The sequence below is a fragment of the Pinus tabuliformis genome, chromosome 5_1 (genome assembly GCF_031772625.1).
Source record: "Pinus tabuliformis cultivar Carrire ecotype Pingquan chromosome 5_1, CPIR1, whole genome shotgun sequence".
Taxonomy (NCBI): Eukaryota; Viridiplantae; Streptophyta; class Pinopsida; order Pinales; family Pinaceae; genus Pinus; species Pinus tabuliformis.
In genome coordinates this window covers 479,467,427-479,481,854 of record NC_142305.1, presented here as the reverse complement: position 1 = coordinate 479,481,854, position 14,428 = coordinate 479,467,427, and the positions used below count along the sequence as shown (strand labels likewise).

Below are 14,428 nucleotides of genomic sequence, written 5' to 3'. Positions count from 1 at the left end.
TTGTACCATTGCATGCTTGGTGTACTTGCTGCTAAGTACCATACAGCTGTCCCAATGTTAGTTTGTTGTCCCTTGCATGCTGTTGTACCATTGTGCCACTGCTACACAATGTCATGGTTGTCTCGTTGTGCTTTGCCATACCATAACAGCACCATGAATTTGCTGCACTAAATACTAGTTGTCCCATGTTGTACCATTGTACCATTGTTGTCCCGTTGTGCACTATATGCCATTGACCATTGTTGTCCCATTGTTGTACCATATGTTGCACCATACTGCACCAAGTTGCCTTTGTTGTCCCATTGCTTATCATTGCAGCACCATGTAGCATTGTTGTCCCACTGCTGCACCATACTTCACCAAGTTGCCTTTGTTGTCCCATTGCTTATCATTGCAGCACCATGTAGCATTGTTGTCCCACTACTGCACCATACTTCTTGTTGTCCATACTGCTGCACCATACATCTTGCTGTCATACACTATGATGTCTATAATGTTATAGCATTCATCATAAGACTTGGATCTATCATTCATGACTGTGATTCAATCCAAACGGCAGATAGAACATCCTTATTTAGAACAACATTAAGGATCGCTGAAGGTGTGGCTTCTTTATCTCAAGATTTACGTGCGAGAGCATTCCTTCCATGACATAAATGGTATTCGTTTCATGAATGCGTATAGGATAAGGGCTTTTCCTTTCATAACAGCAAGGGCATTCCATGTGTAGAGCACTTCTTCTAGGACAGCGTTTAGGTGCCATCTCCATTAGGCTGCGTAGCAACTAGGTTTAGGGCATCTCTTCTCCTTACACCTGCGGCTAGGGTTTCTGCCTTCATTTCCATGGCTGTGTATTATTACTTCTTCATAGGGCAGCATTACGGCTTCTCCATAGGGCAGCATTAGGGCTCGCTGTTAGGCCTCCTTCACCATGCTAGATCTCCCTTTCCTCCTACGTCTAGGGCTTCTTCATGAAGGCAGTGTAGAGCCTAGGGCACTCCCTCTAGATTAGCGCAATGTTATCCCTTAGGATCCCTTCTATTAAAACTCAAAGACCAGTAGAGAGGAAGAGATCCCAAGTGTGTTGAAATGACTTGAAGGCCACCTCTATTTATACTAAAACGTTGAGCACAAGTGGGGTTTATTTGGTTGCTGGCCGACATTGATGAATTGTCCCATAACACAAATAAATTCATATCTCCATGAATACTTATCGGAATCGGATGATCTTTAAATCAATCCTACACCTCTCGATGAGAGGAATCCAAGAAAAATATCAGCTGCCATTAATAAGATGACCCACATGGAGTTTGACCCTAGTTGCCAATTTTAATAGTCATTGATTGAAGGACGAGTTGTGACTCCAAGTTATGAATGAAGAGAGAACCAATTTGTCTCAATTAACTTGTCTACCACTCAAGTTGTAAATTTGGACTTACCTAATTTAACATGGATTGAAGACAAAGACACAAAGATTGTTCATTGTTGAGTGCACAAGTTTGTGTGAGATCTCTTGACTTGTGGTGTGTGTATATTTGAGGAGCTAGTGTGTACTGTTTGGGGAGTTCCCTTGAGCTAAATAATAGGGCAGAATTGCACTAGGAAATAGGATGCAATTCTGCACTATAATTTAGGTGCTGCATCCTAAATAACAGAAATAGGACCTAGTGTGCTAGGAAAAAGGGCTGCTAGTGCACAAAGGTTTAGGAGCAGGGATCACGTGTTTTGTAGGGTGAGTCCAATCTAGTTCAGCGAGAGAAAAATTGTGTTCTCAGTGTGACAGATTGCCTTGTAAGAAATTCAATTGCTCAAGCTCCGTCAATAAAATACTACAACAAAGAGCAGGTTTTCCATGTTGGATTTCCTGAGAAAAATAAGTGTGTTAATTTGTGTGTTGAGTTTTTATCTCTGTATTTATATTCTGTTTATCTCTGTAGTTATATTCTGCTGCTTATCAGTTAAGAATCTCTGTATCTGGGTGAAAGTGAATTTGGTTTCATTTTTCAGTTACCTGGTTTTCACTAAGTAGTTGCAGAGTTTTGTGGAAATTTAACATTTCAATGAAACAATAAAATTCCTTCTCTTACAACATTATTCTTTCAACTATATTTAACCGTCATTACCTTAAAACATATTATTTTGAACCATTGATGCATTCTTGTTAACAAATACTTGCTTGTAATTTATTATTCTTTACTAAACAGATGACTTCAACATGTCCATTTCTTTTATCGAGTGCATATAGCTTTTAAATTTTTCCTACATCTTTGGTGGATTTAGTGACATTTCTCAACAATTTCATGCTTTAAGTGGATGCACTTGAACTAATTTCAATTTGCCAATGTGAATAAATTTTTTACTCGGTTTGTTTCCTGAATTTAACCTCAATGTAAGGTATATTCACTTCTCAGAGCAGTTTTCTATGAGTTTGCTTCTTGCAAAGTTAATCCTTTTCACGCAGAATACCCTCCAGCATTCCCCTCTGCCCACTTCAGCGTATGCTAATTATAGAAAACTTACACATGAACGGTACTAATTCCACAAGGTATGTGTCCATCTTTGGCAAAATGTTTGAAATAGGGGAAAAAATGTTCAATATAGGACGTCTGATAAATCTATTTGAATATAAAGTAATAGCTGCCAGGTGGGTATATGATGTGAATAACAATTAAATAAGATAATAAGAGTCTATATTTACAAGGGAAAAATAGTGGCAGTTGCAATGCTTACTGATAACAAGAGAACAGAGACAACAATAAAGCGATGCCATAATGCTTTAAAAGAAAATTGCTGAATTTAAAACAGAATGGTGTGTCAAGAACATTCTATTCAATGTAAAGAAAGCTCAAATTCAATAAAGAAAAAAGATGAATAATCTAGGGACATGTAGTGGAAAGTCTCTAAAACAGATGTGTTAAGAGTAAATAATTAAGATATCAAATTCCCCACATTATTTCTCAGATTTCAGTTTTGACAATGAACATTGTTTCTCCAATGGTAAAGTCTAGCTTCAGAAATCCAAATCTCTCAGGTTGAAACCAACCTAGATCCCAAAATAAAAATATACCTTCCAACAATGCAATTTACTAAACTGACATCCACAAGTGCTAATGAAAGCCTAGTAAAGTGCAAAATTTACCCGAAAGTCCACAAATAGAAATATTCACTTTCCTTTGCTCAGTCTTTGTAGGTGGTAGTTAATGGTACCCCAAGGCTTCTTCTTCTTACCACTCTGTTACATGTAAGTAACTGGAAATAAACCCTACTTCTGAAATAGGCAGTAAATACAGAAATTATGGCTTCAGATAAGAAAAAATACAAAAAATCCATACCTGTGCATCCACACATGTCATCAAAAGGTTCTTCTCCTTAACACATTTATCATCGTTATTTTGATTGGATGCTAAGCAAGACAGAAATGATACCATTTCTACTGTGCAAGGCGGACGATTTTGGCCAAATTTTTTTGGATTTATATACAAACCCTTCCCTTTCCGGCCCATATCTGATGGAAAATGCTATGCACAGATGTTGTAGAACCCTTCCACTAGATCTGTAGCCAAATTTTCCTGCAATGTAAACCAAAGAACCAGATAAATATAAGAAAAAAGAGTACACCTCATAAACTCTAAATTCTAAATTTTGAAAATGAAAATGCCCATTAAACCTTTGATGGAATTGAGTTATAAATTATTACAATTCAGACAATTGGATGATATTCAAAAACATGGCTTCACTATAATGAATATTACTAGAATTTATGATGCCAAATTGCTAATTAAAGTTTGGGTGGTGAAACTCAGGGCTCAAAACTAATTCCATAATTATTACACAATCACACACTCAACGTGACTTGGGATGTCTACACAGCCATGGTTTGAAATCTATACACAGTCCCAGTGACCTAGAACATGTTTCAATTCACCCCTTTGAAAATCAGATCCCAGGTTCTTACAAAAGATGGTGAACAGTGAAAGGCTAAACCCATTAGCTCACCTCTGCATGCACTGAAGAGAAAGTAGGCCATACCTGTACATGCATTGGCTCATTACTTCTAAAATCTTGATGTTCATCTAGAATTTACACAAAAAAAGCTAGACTTCATAGGCTTCCAGGAGCCTAACTTCTTATTCAAAAGCAACATATCACTTTCAAAACTGACACATTTATAGTTAGCTCAATATGAGAAGACCCAAAGAGACTTCTAAGATGAAAACCAAAGGCAATGAACTTGCTTGACAATAAAGAACTGTATTCGCATAACTCTGGATGAATGTACATGAGAAGAAATAGGGTCCCGTAAAACTGGCTTTTCTTGACAATTGCCATGTTACAGTTTTATAACTATGGTAACATTAAATTGCAAACAGAAATTACACCACCATCAATATAGAAAAATGTAGGATTAACATGAAAGGTACTAACAATAACACTACAGAACTAATCATTTCCTCCTAGTCTTAGAAGGGAGTTATCCCCAAATTCTGGTATAGAGGCAGCGACTGCAACTTAAAATGGATAATCAATAGGTGCACTTGACATGTGAAGGTAGGCATGTTTATGAATTTGCATTATAATTTCCGCAAAGAGTGATGGAGACATTGTATACTCTCCAAACTCCACAATGTCCTACATAACAAGAAGAAAGAATATGATGATCACTGCAATTGGGAAGAAAGTGACTGAGGAAATGTTGGGTCCCTATAATACTAGTCATTACCCCATTACTATTGTAGTTATACCCCTTATTTATATTGTTGTGCCCCTATTACCCCCATGTTGTTATTTCTGTGCCCCATAGAATCCCTCTATTGTTATTTTTGTGGCTTTATATTATTATTGTTAGGTCGGCTGGATTATATTGTGACTCCTTAGACTCCTATATATAGAAAGGAGGTTTTGTCATTTGAATCATCCAAGAATTGTTCATTTATGTAATGTAAAGGAGGTTGCCCCCTCGAAGAGGCTGAATTCTACGGCGTTGAAATATCTTTTCTATCTTTTCTTGAGCTGGTTTCATAACATTTGGTATCAGAGCTTTTGATTCTAGGGTTTCGCTGCTCCAAACAGGTCATCGTGGCATTTTCGCTATAACTTTTTTCTGTGACGTTTCAGAAGTCGCAAAAAAAACCCATTTGAGAAGAAATCGCGCTGAACCTTGGGTCCGAATTTCAGAGCTTTTAGCGCGATATTTGCGGAGATATGATCTGAGGAAGTTGGTCTTTTTGCAGACTCCTGAATTACATTCAAAACAGGTGACCTGGGGAAAATCGTCATAACTTTCTCTCTGGAGATCGGATTGAAATTTCGTAAGAAGTTACAGAAAGAGGACGGACTGTAGTTTCTTGTATGCATGTTTCAGATCCAAAGGTTGAAACAGTGACTCGTGGCATGTCGTACAAGTTCGCTCTACTGAACTAGTCTAGAAGCAAGTCACTGTGGGAGATTTTACATAACTCTTCCTTGGAGAATCCAATTTGGGTCAGACTTGTGGCATTGGAAAGAGGACGCAGAAGGCTACTAGAGGTCGCAATTTCAGAACTAGATGATCCAAAATTACAGAGATACATCAGATTCAATATCAGGCTTCCACAAAGTGAAAAAAGGTGTGTAATTTTTTTTAAATTTTTGCGTAAGCTTGGTTTAACGGAATTCAAAGGGCATAGTAAAGCATTATTATCGGTAACTGATGCCCCGAGGAAAGAAAATGCAAACACCTAGTAAGAAACCTGAAAGCTCTAGCATGACTCATGAAGAAGAGGAAGAAATGCTACATGATATATCAAAATTACAAGAACAAGTGCAACAAATGTCACGCTCACAAAAGCTAACAGAAGCTAAGATAAATGGCGTGGAATCTAAGATAAATGGCGTGGAATCTAAGATAAAGGGCATGGAAGCTAAGATGGATGATTCAAAGACAGATTTGAAGAGAGACATGGCAGATTTGAAGACAGACATGGCAAATTTGAAGAAAGATTTGACAAATTTTCTACAAGAAATACTCACTAATGGTGAAAAGGTTGTAAAGGAAACTCATGATGTGAACAAAAGAAATGTTAATCATGATTCCATAGACTCTAATGTTGGATCGAAGACCCACCATATTCCAAAAATCGATATGAGGAAGTTTGATGGCAAGGATCCCGCCACATGGATATTACAGATGGAGCAATTCTTCGATCTCAATAATGTGCAAAACACACAAAAGGTACGTATGGCAACTGTATATTTGGAACCAAATCAGTTTGTATGGTATCAATGGCTTTGCTCTCGTAAAAAATTTATCACTTGGGCAATTTTTACGGAAGAATTGATAGCACATTATGAAGATACAAAAAGCAACACTTTTTTTAGCCAATTGATAAGTCTCAAACAAAAGGGTTCAATAATGGAGCACATTGAGGAGTTCCAAAAATTGAACATAAGGGTAAAAGATATTCCAGAGGAGCATAGGATTGATGTGTTCATAGGGTCTTTAAAGGATAATATCCAACATGATGTTCGCCTTTGGGAACCTGATTCATTAGAGAAGGCATTCAGGTTAGCAAGAAAAATGGAAAGCAAAATTATGGCAACCAGGAAGCATACCACTCACAACTATAAAGATGGAAGTGTTGTTTCCCCTAGTCTTCCACAACCTATAAGGTTGACACCACAACAATTGGAAAAAAAAGAGCAAAAGGGCTTTGTTACAGTTGTGATAGCAAATACACTAAAGGTCATAAGTGTGCTGAGAAGAAATTATTCTACATAGATTGTGAAGAGGAAGAAGAAAAGGAGCAAGAAAGGTCAAAAGAAGAAGATATACTCCAGGAACAAAGCCTAGATGAAGAACAAATAAATCCGACCATATCTTGTAATGCATTGGCTCAAACCATCAAGATAGAAGGACAAATCAAGAAGAAAAAGGTAATAGTGTTGATTGATTCAGGAAGCACCCACAATTTTATTCATTGTAGGGTAGCAAAAGAATTGAATTGCTTCCTATATCCAGCACCAGAGTGTCAAGTGATGATTGCAAATGGAGGAACAATAAATTGCTCTGGAAGGTGCCATAATATCAAGCTATCCATGGGAGAATATGTATTGACTAGCCCAATGCTTTCCATTCCAATGGGAGGTGCTGATGTTGTACTAGGAGTCCAATGGCTACAATCCTTGGGTACAATAGCTTTTAATTTTCAAGAACTTTTCATCAAATTTTCTACGGAAGGAAAGGAAGTTGAATTAAGGGGTATTGCAGGGAAACCAGGAAAGATAATCAGCTCTAATGGTATGACAAAGCTTCTAAAAAAGGAGCAAAGAGGTGTAATTGCACAATTATGTTCGCTAGATGTTTCCACATTGGAATCATCTATTTCTCCAGATCTCCAAAAAGTCTTGGACAATCATTCCAAGGTATTTGAGACTCCCAAAGGTCTCCCACCTATGCGTGATCATGATCATGCTATTCATCTGATTCCAGGAAGTGTTCCTCCAAAATCAGGCCGTACAGATATCCCTATGTCCAAAAAAGTGAAATTGAACGTATGGTTGCAGAAATGTTAGAGGCTGGTATAATTCAACCAAGTCAAAGTTCTTTCTCTGCTCCAGTAGTATTGGTGCACAAGAAGGATGGATCATGGCGCATGTGTCCGGATTATAGGGAGCTCAACAAGCTCACTATTAAAGATAAGTTCCCCATTCCTGTCATTGATGAATTACTGGATGAATTGCATGGATCAATTTACTTCACCAAGTTGGATCTTCGTTCGGGATATCATCAAATCAGAATGAAGATTGAAGACATTCCGAAAACGACATTTAGAACTCATGAGGGTCATTATGAATTTTTGGTCATGCCTTTTGGCCTTACCAATGCACCTTCAACATTTCAAGGTTTGATGAATTCAATTTTCAAACCATTCCTTAGAAAATTTGTGTTAGTATTTTTTGATGATATACTAATCTACAGCAAGTCTTGGAAGGATCATGTTGAACATGTTGACAAGGTGCTACAACTATTGGAGGAGAAACAATTATATGCAAAAAGATCCAAATGTTTCTTTGGAGTCCAGGAGGTGGAATATTTGGGTCATATTGTATCTCATGAAGGAGTTAAGGTAGACCCTAGCAAAATTAAAGCCATTAAGGAATGGAAAATCCCCACATCCATAAAGCATCTGCGAGGATTTCTTGGGTTGACAGGGTATTATCGCAAGTTTGTTAAGAATTATGGGAGAATAGCAGCACCTCTAACAACATTATTGAAGAAAGATGCATTTTCATGGACTCCGGAAGCAACAAAGGCCTTTGAACATCTTAAAGAGGCAATGTGCCAAGCACCGGTCTTAGCTACACCGGACTTCACAAAAACCTTTATTGTGGAATGTGATGCTTCAGGAAATGGAATTGGTGTTGTTCTAATGCAAGATGAAAGACCCATTGCTTTTGAAAGTCGTCCAATCAAGGGAAAGTTTTTAAGCAAAGCTATTTATGAGAAGGAAATGTTGGCAATACTCCATGCACTTAAGAAATGGCGACCCTACCTAATGGGAAGACACTTCAAGGTAAAAACGGATCATGATAGCCTTAAATACTTTTTAGAACAAAGATTCTGAAGAGCAACAAAAGTGGGTCACAAAGATGTTGGGTTATGACTTTGAAATCATCTACAAAAAAGGGAAGCAAAATGTGGTGGCAGATGCACTCTCAAGAAAGGATGAGAATGTGGAAGCATTGTTGTGCGCCATTTCTATTATCCAACCAGATTGGATAAACGAAGCAAGGGAGGAATGGAAGAATGATGAAGAAGTGTGGGCACTTATTAGAAAGCTACAACAAGATTCCAGTACATCTGATACATTTAGCTGGAAAAATGATTCGCTTATAACTCTGTAAGAATTCCCAGCTAAAACAAAAGATTCTTATGGAATTGCACACTTCTCCCTTAGGAGGGCACTCAGGATTTTTAAAAACTTACCACAGGGTTAAGAAGGAATTTTTTTGGGATGGCCTTAAATCAGATATTCAAAAGTTTGTGGCGGAATGTTTGGTTTGCCAACAAAATAAAGTTGAAACAATTAAGACACCGGGTCTATTACAATCTTTATCCATTCCAAGCCAACGTTGGGAGGAGGTCTCAATGGATTTAATCACAGGTTTACCCAAGTCTGAGGGAAAGAGTGTAATCATGGTGGTAGTTGACAGACTTACCAAGTATGCACACTTTTGTGCATTATCACATCCATTTAAAGCCAGTACAGTTTCTACTGCATTTATGGAAACAATTCAAAAGCTACATGGAAACCCAAAGATTATTGTAAGTGACAGAGATCCCATTTTCACTGGAAATTTTTGGACAGAATTATTTTCTTGTCTTGGTACTCAGTTAGCTCATAGCTCATCTTATCATCCTCAATCTGATGGGCAAACTGAGATAGTAAACAAATGTTTGGAAGGATATCTTCGTTGCTTTGTATCTGATAAACAGACACAATGGGTCAAATGGTTGCCTCTGGCTGAATGGTGGTATAACACTTCCTTCCATACAGCAACAAAAATGACCCCATTTATGGCACTTTATGGGTATCAACCACCATCCATCACATCATATTTAAGAGAAAATTCTAAGGTTCAGGCAGTGGAACATCACATCGAACATCAACAACAAGTCCTCCAACTCTTAAAGGATAACCTCGTGTTGGCACAAAATAGAATGAAACAACAGGCAGATCAACATCGCAGTGAAAGAAGTTTTGATGTAGGTGATTGGGTATTCCTACGGCTACAACCATATAAGCAAATGTCCCTAAAGCAAGCTAAGAAGGATAATAAATTATCACCAAAGTATTATGGTCCGTACAAGGTGTTGCAAAAGATTGGTACTATGGCATACAAATTGGAGCTTCCTGCAGCTTCTCGATTGCACCCAGTTTTCCATGTTTCATGTTTAAAGAAGGTTATAGGCGACAAGCTCCCAGTTCAAACAATATTGCCAGAACTTGACGAGGAAGGAAAAATTATATTGGAACCGGAAGCAGTCATAGAAACAAGAACTCGACAGCTACGAAATCGATCAATTTCAGAGTATCTTATCAAGTGGAAGAACTTATCCGCTGAAGATTCCACATGGGAGGATGAGAATTTTATGCAGAAGTATCCAGAACTACTCAAGCGTTGAGGACAACACTTTTTTGAAGGAGAGGGGCATGTTGGGTCCCTATAATACTAGTGATTACCCCATTACTATTGTAGTTATACCCCTTATTTATATTGTTGTGCCCCTATTACCCCATGTTGTTATTTTTGTGCCCCATAGAATCCCTCTATTGTTATTTTTGTGGCTTTATATTATTATTGTTAGGTCGGCTAGATTATATTGTGACTCCTTAGACTCCTATATATAGAAAGGAGGTTTTGTCATTTGAATCATCCAAGAATTGTTCATTTATGTAATGTAAAGGAGGTTGCCCCCTCGAAGAGGCTGAATTCTAAGGCGTTGATCTATCTTTTCTATCTTTTCTTGAGCTGATTTCATAACAGGAAATGACCAATGTTGCATTGACAGGGGATATGCACAAGGGGGACATATATAAGCAACCCCAAAATTTAGGGAAATTTCGGAGAAATGGGGGGCGTCAAAGTCATAAAATATCAAAAATATAATATATAAAAATAAAACATAAAATCCCAACAATATGTCAATAACTAAATTAGTAAATAGTAAATCTTAATAATTATGAAATGTACATCTAAATATGATCATCATTTCGTATTAGACTATTATGAATCAGAATTATCATTTGACATTTATGCAATCATCAATGTAAATCTAAAAGTAAATTACTAAATTGAATCCATCATTTGACATTATGCAATGTTCCATCTAAATTCATCATTTGGCAATGGGCATTAATATTATGCAAGGTACATCTAAATTAAATTCATCATTTGACAATTGAAATTACACAATGCACATCGAAAAGTAAATTCATCATATGACAATGACATTATGTTGAACTCTAAAATAGCCATAGAATACTAAACTAAAAGTAAACATAGAAAACAGTGAAATACTAGTAAATTTCTCAAAAAGTACTAAATAATAAATACTAAAAGAGTCAAGGACTCAGTCATCAGTATCTAGAGTCAAAAGTTCAAAACTAGAACAATGAAAAGCATCTAAAAGAAATGAACATCATGATCAAATAACTAATAAGCATCAAGGAGTGTTGATGCTCCAATGACTGGTCCTCTGCATCCATCTGTTGCATGAAGGCATATTTAAATTTTTATTTTTTATTTCTTTTAATTGCTATTAGCGAAAAAATGGGGGGGAAGTCTAGGCATCCCTCAACATCTCCCATATGCGCCCCCCCCCCCACAACAAAGACGTGTTTCTTCACCAGAAAAATGTCCCCCCGAAGTTTCCCAAAAAAGGGGACGTGGGGAAACACTTCCCCAGGAGTTTCCCCATCCCGAGAGCATGGGGGAACGAGGAAGCGCGTCCCCGTTGAACATGGAGGAAATCAGTGGCTTCGGCAGGTGGTGATGATGCTAAATTTTGATGAACTAGAGGATCACAGAGGTTTATAATCCAGAGGAGTCAGCGCATGCTGAAATACTCGGTAGCTTTGTTGAGGGAGATGGTATTGATTAACTTCCCGACGTTACCAGAAATGGTACAAATATGTACTTTGTAACACTTCTAGGAGAAACATCATAAGAAGTGGTACAGAATTATCGATAATCCATTTCAAACCATCCCAAAATGGCCTGATGATTTATTTAGCATGTAGTTTTGGTGTCATTTCAAGATCATTTCTTGGTTGAGAGAAACATGGTTCTCCCCCAAAGACAGCCAAGAAATATGAGGCCATTTCAGTAAGAAATGGTTGTTTCTCAGTGTTTTTTTTCCCTAGGGTGGATTGAAAAACACAGCAAAAAACACTTTAAAAATAATAAAAGCAATAAATGAAAATTAAACCATGACAAGATAAAATTACAATTGTGGGCTCATTTTTCACTTGCAGAAATTCAATTTGAGCATTTTCTTCAGAAAGCATCCATCTTAGAAAGTCTTGGTATTGCTCTTTGTCTTGGAGAGTTTAAGGCTCCAGTTATCCTGGAGGATAATTGGAGATCGGTACTCATTAAATTTATTGGAACATTCGCCAGAAAACTAATTCGAATTTGGGGCTTATGATTTTAGGTATTCTCTTCTTGTTTGGTTTCCTTTTCCTTTTTTCAATTTCTGAATTTTATCATCTCCAATTGTCAGCATTATAATGGAAGCTAAAGCACCCCTTCTACAGCTTCATAAAAACAACCCCTTACTATCCCAAAACAAACTCCATCAAAGTAGCACTTGGAAGCAAAAGGGCATATGAAGCTAGGCTTTGGGGACCTGTTAAATCACATATATGTGCAATATATTAAAAATGAGTGCTAGCTAAATATATCGTCCATTTAGTCTGTAAGCATGTAAGCTGAATGCAGTTGGAACAATGGGAGCTCATTAGGTAAGGCCTAATTGACTTGAAATTGTGATATAATGAAGTGCTACAATGTAATCAAATATTCTTGGAGACACAAGTCCAAAGATTCCAAGTATTCAACAAATAGGCATTGATAACTAAAAGAAAAGAAAAAGAAAGGGCAAGAATTACTGGTTAGGCATGAGTGTGGCTCTCCAGAGGAAATTCAAAAGCACCTTGAGAGAGAACAGACCTGGTCACAGCAAAGACTTTCTACCAGCTGGGAGTGCATCAATCAACTGCATGCTATCCAGCAGCACAGAGGATGTACAGAGCTCCATGTGATGAATGCAGGAGAAATTGTTGTAGTAGGTTTTCGTCCGTGTGGGCGTTTCCACTATAAACCCCAAATTCCTACAGTTCATTAAGTAAATGCTTTTACTTAGCTTTCATGATGTATTATGTTTAGAAAAATTCAATGTTCCACCAAGGTTCCGGGACGAGGGGGCGAGGGAGCGAGGATACGTGGGAGCGGCCTATACAAAAGCTCCCCACCAATTTTTAGGAAACGTGGGAGCGTCAGGGTCTTAAAAACTTATAAATATAAAATATAATTTATTAATTGAATCCACTATGACAATTGGGTTTGAATTGAAGAGCTGCAAAGCATGATCATTGATATGAATATCATTATCTAATATCATATAAATTTAAAATTCTAATTTATAATCATACATCAGGAAAAAAAAATGAAAAAAGGGAAAAAAACGCAGCCTAAAAAAATTAAATAACCACTGGTGAAACAAGGGACATTCAAATTTCAAACCAACATTGGCAGCTATTGGCTGGACGGATCTTGAAACATGAACAGAACAGCCCTAGAGATAAGCATAACAGTAAGCTGAGGCAGCTCTAAGGGAGCTAATTGGAAGCTATTTTATTCTTTTATAGTTGTACTTTCTTCACCTTCGGGTGCATCATCCTGAAAATGACAATGATACTTTAAAACAAGGTTTAGGAGGCAACTGGTCTGTGATAAACCTATGTTCCGGTAAAAGACTGATCATCCAACCAAAATTGGCAGTTATTGACAAGAGGTATCTTGAAACATGAAAAGAACAGAACTAGAAATAAGCATAACAGTTATCCGATGCAGCTCATCAGAGATTATTTTCTTCTTTTATAATTTATTTTTTTTAATTTTAGAAATCAAATTATAAATACATTATACAGTAAATTTAAAAAATAAAAATAAAAAATGAAAAAAATAAAAATAAAAAACGCAATTACCTGAAGCTGAACAATGCTGAATGCTGAGGAACCTCTGAGGACCGAACCAATGCTTGCAGCCTCGCTGGTGCACTGGCAACTGCTGCTCGACGGAGGAAAAAGGTCCAACGACCGCGGACGTGGATTGCTGCAGCACTGCGTGACTGCTAGATGTGCTCGTAGGATGGCGATGCTCGACGTGCTCGGAGGACGGGAGGAGTTGGAGTTCTGAGTTCCGAGTGGCGATGTGAGGTCTCGACTGGCGATGTGAGGTCTCGATTCTCAGGTGTGAGGGTTCACACGTTATAACATAAAAGTTTAAAATTGAAACAATGAAACTCAAATGCCAAAAGTTAAAAGTTAAAACCCTACGCTGTCTATTAAATTAATTAAAGTTTAGTTTAGTTTTAAATTAATTAAAGTTTAGTTTAGTTTTAAAACTTTTTAATTTAAAGTTTAAACCATTTATTTTGTTAAAATCGTGATCTCGTCTCCTCTCATCCCCTCACGACCCCCCTCATCCCCCTTTTCGGAAACGTCCCCTCAGGACAGAGAAACGACTCCCTGGCACGTCCTCCTGCGTACCCTGATTTTTGGGAGCCTAGGGAAACGTCCCCTCCCCGTCTCCAAGTCCTCATAGTGCAGGGAGCTAGGGAATTAGACCCCTAGGGGGGAGGTCCCCGTGGAACACTGGAAAA

At 37.6% G+C, this 14,428-nt stretch overlaps 1 protein-coding gene across 2 annotated transcripts; it reads right to left on the bottom strand.

The window, feature by feature from the left end:
• Window positions 1-2,885: 2,885 nt before the first annotated feature.
• On the bottom strand, window positions 2,886-14,066 carry LOC149165593 (uncharacterized). 2 transcript variants are annotated; one of them, XM_089432323.1, is made up of 4 exons: window positions 13,752-14,066; window positions 12,715-12,875; window positions 3,333-3,569; window positions 2,886-3,232 (listed from the first exon to the last, which is right to left on the bottom strand). In XM_089432323.1, the coding sequence occupies exons 3-4, from the start codon at window positions 3,501-3,503 to the stop codon at window positions 3,164-3,166; spliced, it is 240 nt and encodes a 79-aa protein (XP_089288449.1). In that variant the 5' UTR covers window positions 3,504-3,569; window positions 12,715-12,875; window positions 13,752-14,066; the 3' UTR covers window positions 2,886-3,163. The 2 variants fall into 2 exon arrangements, with proteins under 2 accessions (XP_089288449.1, XP_089288450.1); XM_089432324.1 differs by lacking the exon at window positions 12,715-12,875 and having other exon boundaries at window positions 3,161-3,232.
• Window positions 14,067-14,428: the final 362 nt, after the last annotated feature.

Coding starts and splice junctions, on each gene's coding strand:
- LOC149165593 (XM_089432323.1), bottom strand. CDS start 3,503: ATGGGCCGGAAAGGGAAGGGTTTGTATATAAATCCAAAAAAATTTGGC. Junction 3,233..3,332: donor TGACATGTGTGGATGCACAG/GTATGGATTTTT, acceptor TACATGTAACAG/AGTGGTAAGAAGAAGAAGCC.